The sequence below is a fragment of the Peromyscus eremicus genome, chromosome 1 (assembly GCF_949786415.1).
Source record: "Peromyscus eremicus chromosome 1, PerEre_H2_v1, whole genome shotgun sequence".
Taxonomy (NCBI): Eukaryota; Metazoa; Chordata; class Mammalia; order Rodentia; family Cricetidae; genus Peromyscus; species Peromyscus eremicus.
In genome coordinates this window covers 62,731,722-62,749,878 of record NC_081416.1, presented here as the reverse complement: position 1 = coordinate 62,749,878, position 18,157 = coordinate 62,731,722, and the positions used below count along the sequence as shown (strand labels likewise).

Below are 18,157 nucleotides of genomic sequence, written 5' to 3'. Positions count from 1 at the left end.
CGGAACATCCAGTTGGCGTTTTGAGCATTACCTTCTGCTTTTCCCACGGAAGGCTGATCGATCAATAAGGCCCAGTTATCACTGAAAAGACAGGCAAGGAAATGCATCAGGCTCTAGCGAAACCAGTCTGGGCTGGCACAGAACCAGAAAAGAAAACAGAACCAAGAAGAGCAAGACAAGCAACCAAGCCGAGCACAGTGACTCACATGGGCGATTCCAGCACTTGTGCAGCTGAGGCAGCTACAGAGTGAAAGACCCTGTCACAAACCAAATTCAAACAAACCACAGATGCAGATGAGGAAGACTACCCCGGAAAACTAAGTAGGAAGAAGAACCGAGGCTGAGGAGATGACCCAGTGGGTAAGACAACTTGTTGAAACCCAAGAGCCTGAGTTCAAACCCCACCACCCACTTAAACAGTCAGGTATGGCCACGTGCTCTTGTAACCCCAGTGCTGGTGGGGCAAAGACAGGACTGTCAGAGCTAACTGGCCATGAGGCTAACTCCAGGTTCAGTAAGAGTCACTTGACAGCCTCCTCTGGCTTCTGCACACACACACACACACACACACACACACACACACACACACAGGCACATGCTTCTGCACATGCATGTAGGCACACATCACACTCACATATAGGCACACACATGCATACACACTGACATACAGACCCACAAGAAAATTTAAAGGAGGGAAAAAATGAAGAGAGCGAGGGAGGGAGGGAGGGAGGGAAGAAGGGAGGGAGGGAGGGAGGGAGGGAGGGAGGGAGGGAGGGAGGGAGGGAACAAACCAGAAGAGGAACCAGAAAGATCCAGCTGCTCCCTCTATTCGAAGCTCCCAGGTCAGAAAGGAAGGAACGTGCCTTCAGTTCAAGAGATTCCTTTCCACCTGTCACTCTCACCAAGAGCTGTCACATTACGTGATTGAGTTCTCGTCCCCCTTCCCTCCTTTCTTCTGTCCTGTGTAGCTTCCTGGCTTGTTCCATTGGCGGAATGAGCCTAAAAGATACATCAACTAAAATAAAATGAAAATGTGAGAGGAAGCCATGACTTATTGCAGGAAACCTGTTGCTGTATGTTAGGGCAGATGTCTTAGTCACTGCTCTATTGCTGTGAAGAGACACCACGACCAAGGCAACTTTTATAAAAGAAAACGTTTAACTGGAGGTTTGCGTACAGTTTCAGAGCTTTAGTCCATTATCAGTATGGCAGAGACTGTGACAACAGGCAAGCATGGCTAAGGCATGGGACTTTGAAACCTCAAAGCCCAGCCCCAGTGACACACTTCCTCCAGTAAGGCCACACCTCCTAATCCTTCTAATCTTTTCAAATATGCCACTTGTTGGTGACTAAGCCTATGGGGGCCATTCTTATTCAAACCACCACAGTGGGGATATTCATAAGACTGTTGACTGGGCAGCCATCTTAAGAGAAAGGGACTCTGGGATTTCCCAGTGAGTAGAGACATGTCCACAGTGGCTTCTGGAACAATCAGTCCATCCTATAGGCAATGCAAATGATTATGTCACCTGGACCTAGATAGCTGGGGGCAGCCTTTAGCCATCACTGAAATGCACCCTGCCTCTGAGGGTTCTCTGGGGTGGCCCTTCTTCTCCTGCTATTGAATCTCCCAGTTCTTTTCTTACTTAGTGCCGATAGCATCACCCAGCAGTTCTGGGGAGTAGGCAGGAAGTGTTGCCCAGTGGTCAATGAACGGAAAGGGGAAGCTCAACTCTGAAGGCTGGCAGGCTGGTGCTCTGAGGTCTGGGTTTTCACTAGGCTTACATTCTGACAGTGAAGTATTCACGCTGTCTTCAGAGAAGGGAGGAGACTTCCAGGAACCAGGGTGCTGCCTCTTTTCTCCCCTGACTTGGTTACATTCAGATCCGTGACAGCAGGGTGGGAGTATCTGTATCACTATAATGAGATTCTAATGAGCTCAGCATCCTCTGGAGTGTCAACATGACCTCCACACCAGACCTCATTGATGTGGAGTTCTTGTGGAATGAGAGGGGAAACTGGGTAGCCAGCAGCCAGGAGCATGTGGATATCAGCATGCTAGCTGTTGTTTGTGGGAACGAGAGACACAGCTGGACAACGGGCTTTGGTCATTTGAGAGCTCTTATGTGGTGACCTGGGAGCCAGGCTCTGCTCACCAACACTGCTCCAAAGAATGTTCTGGCTCCACAGCTGCAGAGGGACTCTTTGTCCTCAAGCCAGGCAGCTCCTGCCTGACCCCATGTCAGATCACTGGAATCTTGCCCAAGGAACATTTGCACAGTAGACTCCTTGAGAGGAACTTGCCCATGTGTGAACTTTAAAATATGAAATGCATCTCCATTTTGCATTGCCTACTTTGAATTTTAAATGTCACCTCTAAAAATGCAGAAAGGCACTGCTGATCATTCTGATACAAACAAGCAGGAAGCCAAGTCAAGTCTCACTTCTTACCAAGCTCATTGGTCATCCCCTGGCTCATCCTGTCTCTAGTCTCTGAAGTCTGTCTTCACATAGGTGACTCCACCCCCTCAGGCCTAGTCTACCAAGCTTACAGAGCCACTAAAGGGTTAAAGGCCACCCCTGGGAATATACAGCTGAGACTGAGCCCCTCAGCCCAAAGTTCTGTGACCCTTGTCTCGACAGCATCCTTCAAAAAACATCAGTGCGCAGCAAGCTGGCTCTCTGAGCATTCTGTCTGCTATGTGGAGACAGTCCTGCTTTTTTATTTGGCCTCCCATGAGGTTTTGTTATGTGAATTCAAGCCATGGGTAGGAGTATCCAAATGCAGGTGTTCCTGTAGGGCCTGGGGATGAGAATGTGGGACACTGCTCCTGACTCAGGACACTAGGGATGCTACAAACACTGCTTCGGTCAGAACTGAGCCCTCTGCCCTCCATGGCTGTCCCCAGATCCTTCCTATCACAAGAGTCTGATACTGTCAGGAAGGCAAGCCCCTGTGACACCCCCACACCCCAGATGCACAGTGACAATGACCCTGAGGAGGGCCATGGAAGATTTGTAAGCCACAGGCCTTCAGGATCATTGTAGAGTTTTAGTTCCAGGGAAGAGACCTAGATGCAAGGAAAGAACTGTGCTGGGAAGCTCGCTTGCACTCTCCCTCTCGTGCGCTCTCTCTTTTTTGCTCTCTATCTATCATCTATCTATCTATCTATCTATCTATCTATCTATCTCTATCTCTATCTCTATCTCTATCTCTCCCTCACTCACTCACTAGTAACAATGTCCAAAATGGATCAAAATTCTAAGACCCCCCCCCATGAAAAGACCCATGTGCACAAGAACCTAGAGATGTCACCTGAACCCATTTGAACCCAGAGCTCTTAGAGCCCCACGAGGCACCCCACCTCCTAGTAGCACAAGCTTATCAGGTGTGTGGGTATCCTGACCTCACCAGCAAGCGTGCTTTCCATGACTCAAGAGCTGGCTCCTGTCTGACAGGAAGCAGCTGAGCCACAGAATAATGGCCTTGGTGCTCACAGGGGCTGCAGAATGTCCTCTATCAGCCCATAGCAAACACAAATACCCTGTGGACAGACACCAAGGAAAGACACGTGAGCTCCCTAGGAGAGCAAGTGTCCTGGAGGAGGAGGCTCTACAGTGAGTCTGGGACCCTCTGCTCAACACACTACAGGAAGCAGCCAGCCTTTGAAGTCAGGGGCACTCAGGCAATCTTAATGAAGGCTCTTGTTTCTTAGAGAATGAAGTAGACTCTAGCCATGTTCCTAAAAATACCCACGGGCAAATGTCCTAAGTATGCCGTGTAACTGAGCTGAGCCATCAGACTAGATGTTGGATGTCCAGGAAGAAGGGGCCACTTGAAGACACACTCGTTGAGGAAACAGTACTCACCCTCTTCAGAAACTCCCATTCCATGACAGGTGACTTGTCCTCACTCAGGCACTGGCTCCTCCTGCAATTGTTGCCGGCTAGCATTTCTAAGGGTTCCTGGGGCACAGATGTATGGCCCTATGGGGCATCCTTCCTTAGCTGGACCATCCTGTAGATATCTTGACTGCCCAGTTCCTTCCTTGGGCTCTGTGTGGGAAGTTTCCTAGTCAGGAGGGTAGGATATGGTGGTGCCCAGTGGAGAGCACTACAGTGTGCCTGCACTAAAGATAGCTTTCCAATGTGTTGTTTTACCTCATTACAGCGGCTGCGATTTAAACTACTAGCGGCTGGCTGTTAAGGCCGTAGCTTGGGGGGGGGACTTCTGTACCCCCAAACAATGGTGATTCAAAGGCTAGGGTGAAAAGTCATGAGCTCAGAGATTTAGAATAGCAACCGACTAACTCTTTGCCGGCATCCCAGAAGCTACCCACTTCCACACTGCCCCAGCTAAAACAACACCCACATTAAGCTCCTCCCTGCTACTTCCGATCAACCAGTTGCTGACCCCACATCTCTGAGCCCACGTTAGTTTTATTCCATTAATGCAAATGCAACACATCTTTTCATAGCGTGAACAAATGTAAGACATCTTTGCCTGGTTTAAACAAATATTCCGCAGCACTAATGTCTCATTAGGAAATCATTATCTGAGAGGGACACATGGCATCCCACCCATTAAACCCCATGTCTTCTAGAGAGTTGTTCATGTGTTACCCATGCCCACACCCACCTCTCAGTCTTCTGCCCTGCACTAGCTATGACCCAGAAGTGTGAGACATATGAGGACACTGTGGGCATTAGCCCTGGCTGCCCACTGACCAGGTGTCTCTTCAAGGTCAAGCAAAGACTTGACCCTCTTGCCCTAAACATAGTAGCAAGGACACCTACCCCAGGGCCCCAAGGATTTCTAAGTATTCCCATTCCAGACATCCATTCCTCTGTGTTCCTCTACCACAGGAAAGCCATGTTTTCATTTGTAACTGTGACCTTTAACCTGTTACCACGGTTCTGATACACAGTAAAGTGGGTAAAGGTGGAAAAGGTCCTGAGGCCATACCTACTGTTCATAACAACTTCTCTCTCTCCATCTGCTCAGGTCAACGTCACTGTCTTAGTGCTGCTGAAACATGGTGCAGAATTCCCCAGGGAGCCATTTAAAAGCATAATGTCAATGAATGTGGGGTGCAGAAGTGGGCTGGGGAGGCTGAGTGTTCTATAGCTTCTCTGAAGGCAGCAGACATGCATGCATTTGAAGCTGGTGACATGGATAGAAAGAAGGCTAGAGGCAGGTGTGGGCACTGTGGAAGTGGTACCTCTGGGAGCTGCTCTCAGAGTCATGGGAAGATGCTCTCAGCTGAGCAGCCCTGGGAAGACACCAATCCCAGGTGAGTTCCTGGGATACTATGCCCTACACCCTGCACAAGTTAGCCACTGAGCAGAGTGTCTGTCAGTGTCTGAGACACCTGACAAATCACATAAAGAATCCTGGCGGTATCAGTCACTCGAGTCTCGGCTTCCTTTCCAGGATTTGAAGACTGTCCTCTCCCTGCCCCAGTACCCAGGGGAGTTCCTGCACCCCGTGGTGTATGCCTGCACTGCGGTCATGCTCCTGTGCCTCCTTGCCTCCGTCATCACCTACATCCTGCATCAGAGGTAAGGGAGCCTACCTCACCCTACCTGGAACAGTGGCCACTAGGACATAGTACTAGAGAAAACCCAATCCTTCCCTCCTGGGTCTCTGGCCTTCTTTTTTCCTTGTTAATTTATTTTTATTTTATGTGTGTGAATGTTTTGCCTACATGTATGTATGTGTTCTTTATGTGTGCTTGGTACCCAAGGAGGCCAGTAGAGGGTGAAAGATCTCCCTAGAACTGGAGTTAAGAATGGTTATAAACTACCATACAGGCGCTGAAAACCAAACCTGAGTTCTCTGAAAAACAGCAAGTGCTCTTAACTGCTGAGACATCTCTTTAACCCCCTCTGGACCTTCTTTACACCTTTTTTTTTAAGTTTCTCAAGACAGGGTTTCTCTGTGTAACAGTCCTGGCTGTCCTGGATCTTGTTCTGTAGATCAGGCTGGCCTGGAACTCATGGAGATCTGCCTGCCTCTGCCTCCCGAGAGCTGGGATTATAGGTGTGTGCCACCACTGCCTTGCTCACTGGACCTTCTTAATAGCAACCTCTGTGTTCTTGTAAAACTATGAAATAAGTCCATCCTGAAATGGAAGCATGTTGGCTCCAGCATCCTAAGAGGCATGGTCAGGCTTGCAGAACCTTGAAGTCTTTTTATTTAGTGAGAGCCTTCTAGACAGAGGTCTACTTCTGAGTTCATTTCTGGCTGCCTATGTCTGGGAATGGGGATGTGTGTGACTGCTGTGTGTCTGAGTTTCTAGAAGATGCACTAAGACATAGAAGGAGGGGATCCCAGCCATAGCCACAGCCAAACCCATGACCAACAGTATGAGTAATGCCTAGGCCTGGTTCACAGCCAGTCACAAGTGGAGGCTTGGTAGGACAAGGTCCCTGTTGTGGGAGAGGTTTGAATAGGTCCAAAACTGTTCTTATTCTGGCAGCTCTAACAAGTTACCACACAGTGACTGGTTGATAATAATGGATAAAGTAGAAATTGTTTTTTCATGGTTCTAGAAATTAGAAGTCAAGAGTGAGGGAACAGAGCAGGTTTGTTGTCTGATGAGAACCCATGTCCTGGTTCATGGATAGCTCTCTCTCTCTCTCTCTCTCTCTCTCTCTCTCTCTCTCTCTCTCTCTCTCTCTCTGTGTGTGTGTGTGTGTGTGTGTGTGTGTGTGTGTGTGTGTGTGTGTATGTGTGTGTGTCCTCCAGTGGTATAAAGAGAAAGGCAGCCCTTAGGGGTCTCTTTTATAAGGCTCTACATCTGTTGGTAAGAGCTCTTCCCCAACAACCATTCTCTCATGCCACCATGCTGCCGGTTAGGTTTCAACGGGGATTTTGAGAAGCACGCTCAGGCCACAGGAGCTGTAGGAGGAGACTCAGACATGTACACAGCCATGATGGAGTCAGAGCTGTAAGCTGAGCAAGGCTGGCCCTGCCCCAGCTGGCTAGGTAGAGCTTTAGACATGCTGGTGACTATGGACATTATCATAACCAAAGGCAATCATACTCTTAGTCACATAACCTGGTCCTCTCTGTGCATCAGACATCTTCTCAGAGATAAAGCTGACATGGGAATCAGGAGCATGACTTCCCCCTCTGAGACCCTAAACAAGTCAGTCTCTGTCAAATGGGCAGAGGGGTAGAAACTCTACAGAAGCCTTCCCAAGCATTGTACAAGTGAGAACCTGCTGAGGTGGACAAAGCCTAGTTGTCTATCTTTCCCGTGGTCTGGTCCTTTGGATGGGTTGCTCCCATCCTGACTGAGGGATTACTGTTCCCATGGTGGACAAGGTGTGGTATTTCCAAGCTCTTCTCTGGACCAGTGGTTTTTAATGTGAAACCTCTATCTCCCACAGTGCCATCCGGATCAGCCGGAAAGGCCGGCATGCGCTCCTCAACTTCTGCTTCCACGCAGCTCTGACCTTCACAGTGTTTGCCGGCGGCATCAATCGGACCAAGCACCCCATCCTATGCCAAGCGGTGAGTGCTGCCTTCCCTATACTGAAAAGCAAAAATGTGCATGCCAGCTTTCTTACCGAAGTGGAAATGAATGTTAATTTGCTTATAAAATAATATCTTAGTGTGTGTTCAGCTGTTGCTTCTGGAGAGAATATTGAAGCTTCTATAGTGGGTTTGTATTATAATCCCACTCCGTCTGAAAGCAGGTTGTTTTGCTCAACATTTGGCCATATGAAACAATTTTGTTTTTACTATAGCAACTTGTCTAAGGACTAGTGAGCCATATACCTAGACATACACAGTCCAGAAAGTGGTGATCTTCACAAGAATGGGGACATGATGCCTTTCCTGAAGACCAATAAGGCAGAACCCAGGGGTGGGCTGAGTGAGACCTTCCAGGTGCTAACCTCACATTGCAAAGTAGATCTGCCACAGTGGCAGCAGAGGCTCTCTCCTCACATGAATCAGGCAGAGCATCCCTCTTTCTTAGGGAAGAGGGAACTTTGAAACACCAAGCATGGAAAAGAATAGCTCAAATCACAAGGCACATCATCTTCACACATGTGGCCTGGTTTGACTTGCTTAAACTGGAAATAGAAATAACCCGTGGTCCTCAGCTAAAGTGATGCTAGAGAGCCTCCTTTCAAAGTCAAGCCCAGGACTGCCCTGTCGGGTTGTGGCTCTGGGTCAAAGAAGAGAGCCATCTGCACCCCCAGTAAGGAGTCTGTGTTTGTCCTGCCCCCAGACCTGCTCCACACCTAGGCTCCATGAGTGAGGCCAGGCAGGAACCTAAGGACCCAAAGCAACTTACCAAAGACCTTGGTGGTTTCTGTCATTTCATGGCCAACAACTTCCCTGCACCATGGGTTCTCAGGTATCCCTAACTGTTGCAAATTCAGCAAATAGCTATTGGCTGCTGCAGAAATGACCCCCAATCAATACCTGAAGACCGCAGGACCCACATTAATAACAATAGCCACACTAACGGGTTCCTCTGTAGTCCCACACCGGTAGCTAGCTGAAGGTGAGGCTTAGCCTGTGGATCAGTGGGTTAAAAGCTGTTCCCAGAAGAGCCTGGCTCAGAGAACACACCCTCCTACCTACCTGATTCCCACCCAGACCCACCTAGCTCAGGGAAGCTTCAACCAACTCAATCACTGCTACTTTGTTTCCCTACACTGATGCCATTTGAGGCTCGGAGTGTTCTGTGAGCATGACACCCACACCTGAAAGACACAACCCGTGCTCTGGTCCTCTGGGCACCAAATGTGTGACTATGTGACACATCCAACCCCAGCAAGCCAGGCCACTACCCAGGCCTGGGCCAGACAAGCAGAAGAGACAGTAACACATGCCTGAACGGAAGGGAGAGAAGACAGCTTCCTCCATTGCTGCCTCTGTTGAGCTGGAAACAGCCACAGTGAGGGCTAGGAAATCCCACTCACTCCTGTTATAAAAGCCTGTCCAGAAGCTATCGAAAAGGCAGTTGAGTGGGTCATTATCTTTATGTCTTTACTCTGATACCAAGTGCTGCACAGCTGGGGCCTGCTGGCCACACAGTCCATTGCAATCATCTTAGTGCCTCCATGAAGTCTGGCACTGGCCTGAGGCTCAGGCCAGCCCCATGAAGCCCCAAAAGGCAGGAGTCATTCATGGCATTCCAAAATTCTACAGGTGCAGGACCTGGAAGAGAGGTTTGGTAGGTGGGGACAAATGGGCCTGGAAATATCATCCTCCAAGCTAAGATCTGTAAGGGTCATGCTCAAGTGAGAAGTCCTTAGTAACAAACACTGGGACTCCAGATGATGGACAGGCCCCTGTGTGCTAGAGTAGGATGGACTGCAGAAAGCTGACACCATCTGGTCTCCTGTGGCTTTTCCTGGAGTGGCCAGCCTCTATCCATCCCTCACTTGGCAGCATATCTTCCAGGCCCAGGCAGTGTTAGGGATGTGGGACCAGTGGAAACATATCTGCCAGGCTATGTTGGGAGAAGTTACGGACAGCAGACTAAGGAGAGAAAAAAAAAAAAAGCCACAGGCAGATGAGCTTTTGGAGACACAGAACTGCTTCAAGGGCAGTGGGGAAGTGGGGAGAACTCAGGTAAATAAGAGCTAAAGGGTGGGGACCTCAGTTCCCACAAGGCACTCCAGGTGGCAATCTCCACCACACCAGGACATTTAATTCCCCATGCCTATAAGCAGAGGGGAGGTTGTCTATTGCTTCTGAGGTCCCCCTGAGCTGGAAGCCAGGCTGGTTTTAATCAGCAGCCTGGTAGGTCAGGAGCTGGCCCAGCTCACCCAGCACAATTGCTCCCTCACTTGCTAAGAGGGAGACACCTGAGAGGAGCAGGCTAAAAGCTAGATCACTGAAAGCTAGATGTGTCCCCACACTGACTAGCAACCAACCAGGTGACCGAGTAGAGGAGTCCCAGCCCCTCCCTATCCAAGCTCAGCATCACCATAGAACAACCAGGAGAAGTGGTCCAGAGCTCTGGATGGCTGGCAAGAACAGACAGTTGTCATGGCAACAGAAAGATGACCGTGCGTCTCATTAAAGTACTAAGTGACATCATAAACAAAGCAGACGGCTGCTGTTAGTCCCACATAATGAATGTGCGTCAGTGCTGGCCCTGGGTCCGGAAGCAAGGGAGGGTGTCAGGCCTGCTTCTCCCTTTCAATAGCACATGCTGTCTGGAAGCCAGGCGGCATCTCCCTTGACCTCCCTGTGTGTTCTGCCTCAAGTTGGTGTTTAAGAGACAGAGCCTCCCTTTGTACACCTTCTCCTGCTCCCTGATCATACAGCCTGGATGAGACACAGCTTAAGGAAGGAAGCAGCCAGGCCTCCTCCCTCTCTCCTCCCAGCCGGGCTCCCTCCTACCTCAAGGCCCCGGGCCAATGTTTCAAAGCCAAAAGCAGGAGCCCTTCTGAGAATGAGTCTGACATTTCTGTTTACATATGACAATGACAGCCACACTCCAGACCTTCCTTCAAACCATGGCTGCCCTCCCCTTTTCTGGTTGCCCTTGCCCTGAACTCTTAGATAGCAGACAGCTTTTGCCATCCAGATCCAGGACCTCCTACTCTCATCCAGGAGGGGTGAGCCCAGTGTGCTTAGGATGTTCATATGGCCCATCTCACCTGAGCAGCAGCGAGACCAAAGGGAAGGCTGAACTCACAGAACATGCTGCGCTGTACCTACGAAGCCATCTGAAACCATAAACAGTTCTTCGATCTTCCTACCCCCCACCCCGCCCCAAATCCTCATCAATTATTACAGCATTTGCTCATAAGAAAAATTTGAACTCTGGATTTGATAAATCATTATAATGGTGCAATGTTAGCTTTATTCAGGAAATCTCCATATTCCTTAAACATTTATGTCCTTTCCGATTATAGCAATATTTTACTTGTCATTTCAAAATGTCAGGTTATTACCTCAAAGGTAGCCTTATTTTATGGAATCAGATGGAGATGAAGCAGTGCAGAATGCGTAATTAGCTAGCGTAAAAGTGCTGGATGGGACTGGCTCCAGAGGCTGTTTCCATAGCAATGAGTCACTCTGACGTGCAAGAGCGGGCTATCATCATCCCCGAGGTTCCTTTCCTTGAATTCAATGCCACAGTGAGTACAGGTTGAGAGTCCTGCTGTGCGACTGTGCCTGCCTTCCACTTGGGGGCCCCAGAATGGAGCCAGAGTCCACAAGTAGGTGTGCATACCAGGACCCATACATAAGGATGGCATAGGCATCCTCCTTCAGAGCAGGGACCAGTATGCAAAACCACGAGCTTCCCACAGGTTCACATGCACAGCCAACAGCTGAACAGTTTCAAAGCCTTGGCTGCCCCTGACACATGCCCGCCCTGCCTGTCCTCCTGGTGGTCTCGTTTTTTTTAATTGTCCCTCAGTAGTTGCAGAGTAGCTGCCAGGGTTCAGTACACTTACAGCACAGGAAGTTTGGGCTGCACACAAGGAGTCTGCTGCGCTGTGCTGGGGCAGGTGGCTGCAGGAGGTGGCTGGCTGACATTCTCCCCTCCCAGGTGGGCATTGCACTGCACTATTCTACGCTTTCTACCATGCTGTGGATCGGAGTGACTGCCAGGAACATCTACAAACAGGTGACCAAGAAGGCCCTGCCATGCCCAGGTGCAGACCAGCCACCGTACCCCAAGCAGCCCTTGCTCAGGTATCCAAGAATGTTCATGGGCCCCTCCACCACCTGAGCCCAAGGAACCCATGACCCTGGACATACATGTTATGTGTCCTGTAAACCTTCCCCACCAGACTCCGGGCTGGAGATGATCTGGCCTGCATAAGTGACCTGAGGGCTGGACAGAGCTAGGAGGTGGCACAGTAAGTGGGGGGGAGGGTCTGGGGGCAGGAATTGGGTGGCACTGTGCCAAATATGGGGACCAGGGATAACATGGGATAGTAGAGCAAAGTCTTGAGGTAAGATGGGTTCAGCCATGGCGGTGAGGCTAAGATAGAGACAAAGACCCAAGGTAGGTAGGCCTGGGGCAACTTGAAGGGTAGGGCACTGCCCATGGTATCTCTGTCTGGAGCTTGGCTGGTCTAAGGACTTGTGTCCCTATACTGCATGGGACACTGAGCTGCCCAGTTACTGGTAGAAGGCCCCTCCATGCCCCCTGTGGTGACTATACATGGTGACTGGGCATTTGTGGCTTTGGTTTACTTCCTGGTCTCAGTGACACTAAGGTATCTGCTTTTAACTAGTAGAAAACCTTTGCACATTCTAGTACTAATTTCATAGTCACTGTGCACTGACCTGTTGGGACCCTGTGGATGTCCACTACCCTCTCTCCTTGGGGAGAATTCTCAGCAGACTTGGAACCATGCATAGGCTCGGGCCATGGAAATAGCCCTCAAAGACAAAGACACCAGGATGGTTATTTCCCTCTTTCCAGGGTCAGAGACAAGAAGCTACAGGACTAGCCCATCTAGGAAATGACTGGAGCTCTCTCACTTCCCCTAGAAAACAGCTGTGCTGCGGAGCAATTGAAAGCTAGACAAGAACATGCCTATAACCATAGTAGACAGAAGTTAACAATAAGAGACCCAAGGCTTTGTCTCTTGCTTAGCACCAAACCCCCAACACTTCAGTCAACAAAAGCCAGATTCAGAGTAGCCTGCCTGGAGGCCCTAGGCATAAGTGCCACCCTACATGAAGTAGGCCTTACCTGTTCTGTAGACCACTGAGGTTCCACAAGTATCCTTCTTGGCCTACCAGGACCTGATATACTAGGATGGACCATGGTGCTAGGAACCCAGCAGCCCTTGGTCACTGGCATGTCTGACCCTTCCTGTCTTCCCTAGTCCCTGCCCCCATGGCTAGCTATGGGCTTGGTATACATGCCTACCTGTAAGTGCACACCCTGTATATACATATGTAGGTATGTACCCTCTGTATATACATGGGAACACCTATCCACAGGTACATAACCCCTGTAGATACATGCTGTCCGTGTATGCATGCATATGCATGCTTTCCACAGGGTCACACTCTACAAAGTAATGTCATTTGGAGGTGCAGGTTCAGGGATTAGGAGGGGTGTCTGTTTCATTCTCCACTAAAGGCCTGCTTCCCTCTGCTGACTTCTGATCCAGCCTGGGGCTGGTAAGGGAATTGCTGCACCTGGTCCTTCTCAGAGGGGCCAGGGGCTAAGGAGAAGGAAGGAGGGAGCCTTTCATCTCAGACCCCATGATGAGCCCTCTGATGCTCGATCTTGACTGTTAACTTTACTGAACTGAGAGATGCCTGGGACCAGAGAAGTACGTCTGGGTATGAGTGTGAGGACATTTCCAGAGATGACTAGTATGTGATGCAGTAAAGAGGAAAGGCCCACCTTGTATGTGGGCGGCAGCATCCAATTAGACTGGGGCCCAAATGGAGTGCCATGAGAAAAGGAGGACCCCAGCCAGCATGTGCAAGCCTCATGCTTCCTGAGAGAGCACATCTATTTTGGCTGCCATGGCCCTTAGACACCAGACTCCATTTTCTTCTTCAGCCTTTGAATGTAATCATACCAGCGACTCTCCAGGGAGCTTCCAGGTTTCCAGCCCCAGACGGAGGCATCGCTGGTCTCTCTCCCTGTCTAAGGCTTCCAGCCTTTTAACTAAACAGCTAGGGATCTTCTGCTCTCCATCATGCAGACAGCCATTGTTGGACTACCCAGCCTCTGCCATAGGAGCCAATCTAACAAATATTGTTATCAAATATATATATATATATATATATATATATATATATATATCCTATTGGTTGTTACTCTAGAGAACACTGGCTGGTACACCCTTCATCTCTGGACCAGAAGCCTCTAACATGCCTTCCTTGATCCAATATCTTACTCAGGTGTCTCTTCCTGGGACACTACAATGGGCATCTCCCTGGATTTGCATCCTGCTCTGGTCCCCAAAGTCCTAAGTGCATATCAGCATACACTGAAATTAGTTCTAGAGTCCCGAGATCTTCACAGTCCCAGAAAAGAAGAACCCCAAAGTGCCCACCAGATGCATGTCCTGCTTAACTACTCTCTGGACAGAATACCTGTACCCCTTCTTACTGGCCACCACAGGCAGAACAGTCAGATCCCATGGGTACAGCTAGTGAGCTCTGTTTCCTGTGTGCAAAGGCCCATGTGGCCAGCCTAGCCTGCAGGTTTCCAAGAAGAGGTACTAAGAGAGGCGCCTGACAGGCTTCTGGGAGAGCCTAGGACACACTGTTGGAACTTTCCACATTTCCAGCAACCTTCCCGACCCTAAGGCAGCATTGCGATCTCAGTGTTCTAAATATACTTCCTGCCCGGCTCGGTGGAGACACACCCACCTTAGGGAAACGTTGTAGTGAACTCCAGCCACAAAAGATTCACAGGACTTAGGCAATGAGTACTGTGCAAGCCTGAGACCCTCTGTCTGAGTGCCGGATATGATGCAGACTGTGTCACTGGGTGACACCATGAGGACAGAGGGTTCTGAATCCCTAGAGCCTCCACATGTGTGTTAGTGCTGTTTCAAGTAGAGAGACCCAGAACAGAACAGCTGAGTGGGCCTCATTGCCAAGGTTGAAACCAAGTATTTGCTCCTCAGTCATGACCGAGGTTTCCATGACAACAAAAAAGACTAGACTCTCAGCGGGGATTCTGTGACTTTAGCTAGTGATTCACCTGGTCTCATCTCCCCTCTCTCTCTAAATGTGCGTGTGACCACACGGATGTGCACACACATACACACACACACACAAAAAAAAATTAAGGGACACCCTGAGAAACCCATGGCCAGCCAAGCTCTCAGAGAATGGCCCCTGGATATATGGAGAAACAGCAACTCAGGTCTCTTCCTCAACAGTGGGGTGTCTTGAAGAAGGCATAACCAGCCCTGCTGCCAACAGGATCCTGGCTGGGGCCAGGCAAGCGGATGCTCAGACATGGAGTTTATGTCCCAGACACAAGTCATCAAAGGCCAAAACCCCATGAAGGGACAGGTCAGGCACTCATACCAGCTCATAGCCCTGGGCCAAAGATGAAGAGCGCTGGCCCTGGGCAGTCTGTCAGATCTTTTCAGTTCAGCATGCAGTGAGGAATGATGTGGCCTGCAGACCATGTAAGGAAACATTGTCATTGTCACAGGACCGACGTCTCAATTCTACAGACACAACCTCCTTTCCATGTATGGAAATCTTTGATTTCCCCCAGAACCCCCTATAGTTCGCAACACCGAAGTCTTGGGCCTCCTTGTTTACATTTTTTCCTAAGTATATTTTTTCTTTTAAATATTACTATAGCTAGATGTTGTGGCTCGTGCCTGTATTACCAGAACTCAGGAGGCTAAAGCAGGGAGGTTATCAAAAAAAGTTCAAAACCAGCTTGAGATACATAGTGCATTCCAAGCCAGCAGGGATGGCAGGGTAAAAATAAGAATTTTTTTAAAAGTTACTATAAATTGAAGCCGGGCGGTGGTGGCGCACGCCTTTAGTCCCAGCACTCGGGAGGCAGAGCCAGGAGGATCTCTGTGAGTTCGAGGCCAGCCTGGGCTACCAAGTGAGTTCCAGGAAAAGGCGCAAAGCTACACAGAGAAACCCTGTCTCGAAAAACCAAAAAAAAAAAAAAAGTTACTATAAATTGAGACTTTCTTAATTTTCATTTCTAATCAGCCCATGCTTGCCTACAGAAATACAACGGGTTTTGTGTGTGGATCTTGTTTCCTGTAGCTTTGATGAATTCTCTTACCAGTTTCAAAGGTTTTGCTGGTTAATTCCTAGGAGTTGTGTGCATGTAATGATTGCGTCATTGGTGCCTAGCAACAAAGCTGCTCCTCCCATGCCAGTCAGAGTCCTTCCTTTTCTCCTGTCTGGCTGACTGCTCTGGCCATGACTCCAAGCCAGTACTGGCCTTCTCCCTCCGCTTAGTGTAGTACACATCCGCTAAGTTTACTGAGCGTTCTAAAGAACAAGCCTTTGGTGTATCCGCTATCTCTTTTTTTTTTTTTTTCCTGTTCTGTCATCTCTGCTCTGTCCTTTCTTCCATGTGAACGGGTTTGTTTTGTCCTTCTTCCTAGTTCCTAACCACAAGAAACTGGGGGATTAATCTTTCATTAAAATGACTGTTTCACAGCTGTAAGTTTTCTTGTGTGTGGCATTGCCGGGCCCCCAAGGCATAGTGTGTGGTTTTTCATTTATCTCAAAATAGTTTCTGTGTTTCCCTAGGATTTCTTCCTTGGTCTTTGGTTACTTAAGGGTCTTGTTTTCACAGATCGTTAGATATTAGAAAACAGGAGGAAACTATCTAGAAACTTGTGGAGATTTTTGTTTTAGTGATGATTGGAATGAAAAAAATCCTGTCTTGGTCACAGGAGGTGGTGAGGTTTTAGCTGCTCAGACTCTCTGAAGAGATCTTTGTTACAACCAACAAACGAGTCTCATTCCTTTATCATGTTTAGAAAATTCTACGTGTGCCCAATGGCTCTGCAGCCAGGGAAGGGGCAAGACTGGGCTGAGAGAAGGTGACTGCCCATCTTCCCTCCCGGGTAAGTCTAGGCTGTGCCTGGACTAGCCTCTTCCGGCTCTGTTGGAGCGGGAAGGGGAGAGCAGGGAGTGCAGGTGTGTTGTCACTTGCTCAATGAGAACTACAGCCTCTAGAAATTATCTGGTGTTGAGGACCCTGATCAGAAGTCATCCAGACATCATGCAGTGGGCCCAGAGCTCTGATGGGGGTCTCTGGCCCAAACACAACTGTAGATTTAGTGGGGATCACATCCCTTCCTTAGTCCTATCTCGAGCCTCTGTGGGTTAAGAAACCACAAGTAACCAAGAGAAATGTTAGGGAAGCCCAGGAGCAGAAAGTCTTGGGAAAGAGAGTCTTAGGACCTTAGCTAGGGAACTAGGGGTCTCTGACAAGCACAATCTGGCTATGCCATTGAAGGGAGGGTGACCTTGAACAGGCCTAGCACATGGGCAGAATGGGGCACATGCTGAAGAGAAGTTTGCTGGGAGAAGGAAGCCTGAGGAAAAGCCTAGTTGCATGGTTGAGAGAGATAGCAAGATTGGGCATAGCCCACCCAACTTCTGAAAGATGCTGTGCCAGCACCCCCAGCCACCTATAGAGGGCCTCTGCTGATGTGGAGAAACCCAGCATAGTCAAACATTATAGCCACAGTTCACAATGGAAGATCCACGGCCAACAACCCTGACTGGCACATATCAGTATAACTCCCACACACATGTACACACAGAGGTCACTACCTAATGAGGCCTCCTGTAAGAAGCTATCATATAGCTCAAATGTGATTTCAGGAACAGGTCTTTCCCACAATCTACTTGGAATTCTCTCCTTGTAGAACCAAGACTCCCCACAATGTCTGTATGGGACCAGAAATCCATCTCCCGGCGTTCCCATCCTCCAAAGGTGTCCAAGACTTTTCCCCTATCGATGTCTATGTGGAAACAAAAACTCACCCACAGTGTTTACACAAGATCTCCCCATATGTCTATGTTGACCCAGACCCTCCTCAGTATTCACATAGGACCAGTTCCACCCCCCTCATGTTCCCATGCAACTATGACGTACCCCTCTGAATCCGAATGGAAACAAGCTCTCCCCTCCAGTATACACACACACACACACACACACACACACACTATCCACGTGGGATCAGGACTTCGCCCTATGTTCACATTGGACCAGGATCTCTTCTCCAGCTTCCACATAGGACCAGGACTCCTCCTCACAGTGTTCACACAGGGCCAATCTCTCCACCCTGCTGTGCCCACATGAAACCAGGACCTATACTCTTCAGTTCCAGATAGGACCAAGATCTATCTCCACCCAGTGTACGCAAGGGACTAGGACCTCTCCCTAGTGTCCACATTGGATCAGGATTTCCCCCAGCACCCTCAAGGACCAGGACCTCTGTTTAGTGTTCACAAGGGGCCAGGATCTCTCTCACTCTCACTCTTGCACACCACACATACACACACACACACACACACACACACACACACACACACCTCACATGGGAACAGTACATTACCCTGTATCCAGCACCCATGGGGGGCAACACCAACCTCTCCATTCCACATGGGAGTAGGACCCACCCCCCTTTCTCATTGTCCACACGGGACCAGACAAGGATGACCTCTTCCCTCTTT

At 49.3% G+C, this 18,157-nt stretch overlaps 1 protein-coding gene across 1 annotated transcript in view; it reads left to right on the top strand.

The window, feature by feature from the left end:
- The first annotated feature begins 348 nt into the window (after positions 1-348).
- Positions 349-18,157, top strand: part of Adgra1 (adhesion G protein-coupled receptor A1) — a 36,513-nt gene continuing 18,704 nt past the window's right edge. Inside the window, exons 1-4 of the mRNA XM_059250213.1 lie at positions 349-360; positions 5,435-5,562; positions 7,399-7,522; positions 11,538-11,683. Coding sequence (XP_059106196.1) covers positions 349-360; positions 5,435-5,562; positions 7,399-7,522; positions 11,538-11,683 — 410 coding nt within the window. The remainder of the gene's footprint in view (positions 361-5,434; positions 5,563-7,398; positions 7,523-11,537; positions 11,684-18,157) is intronic.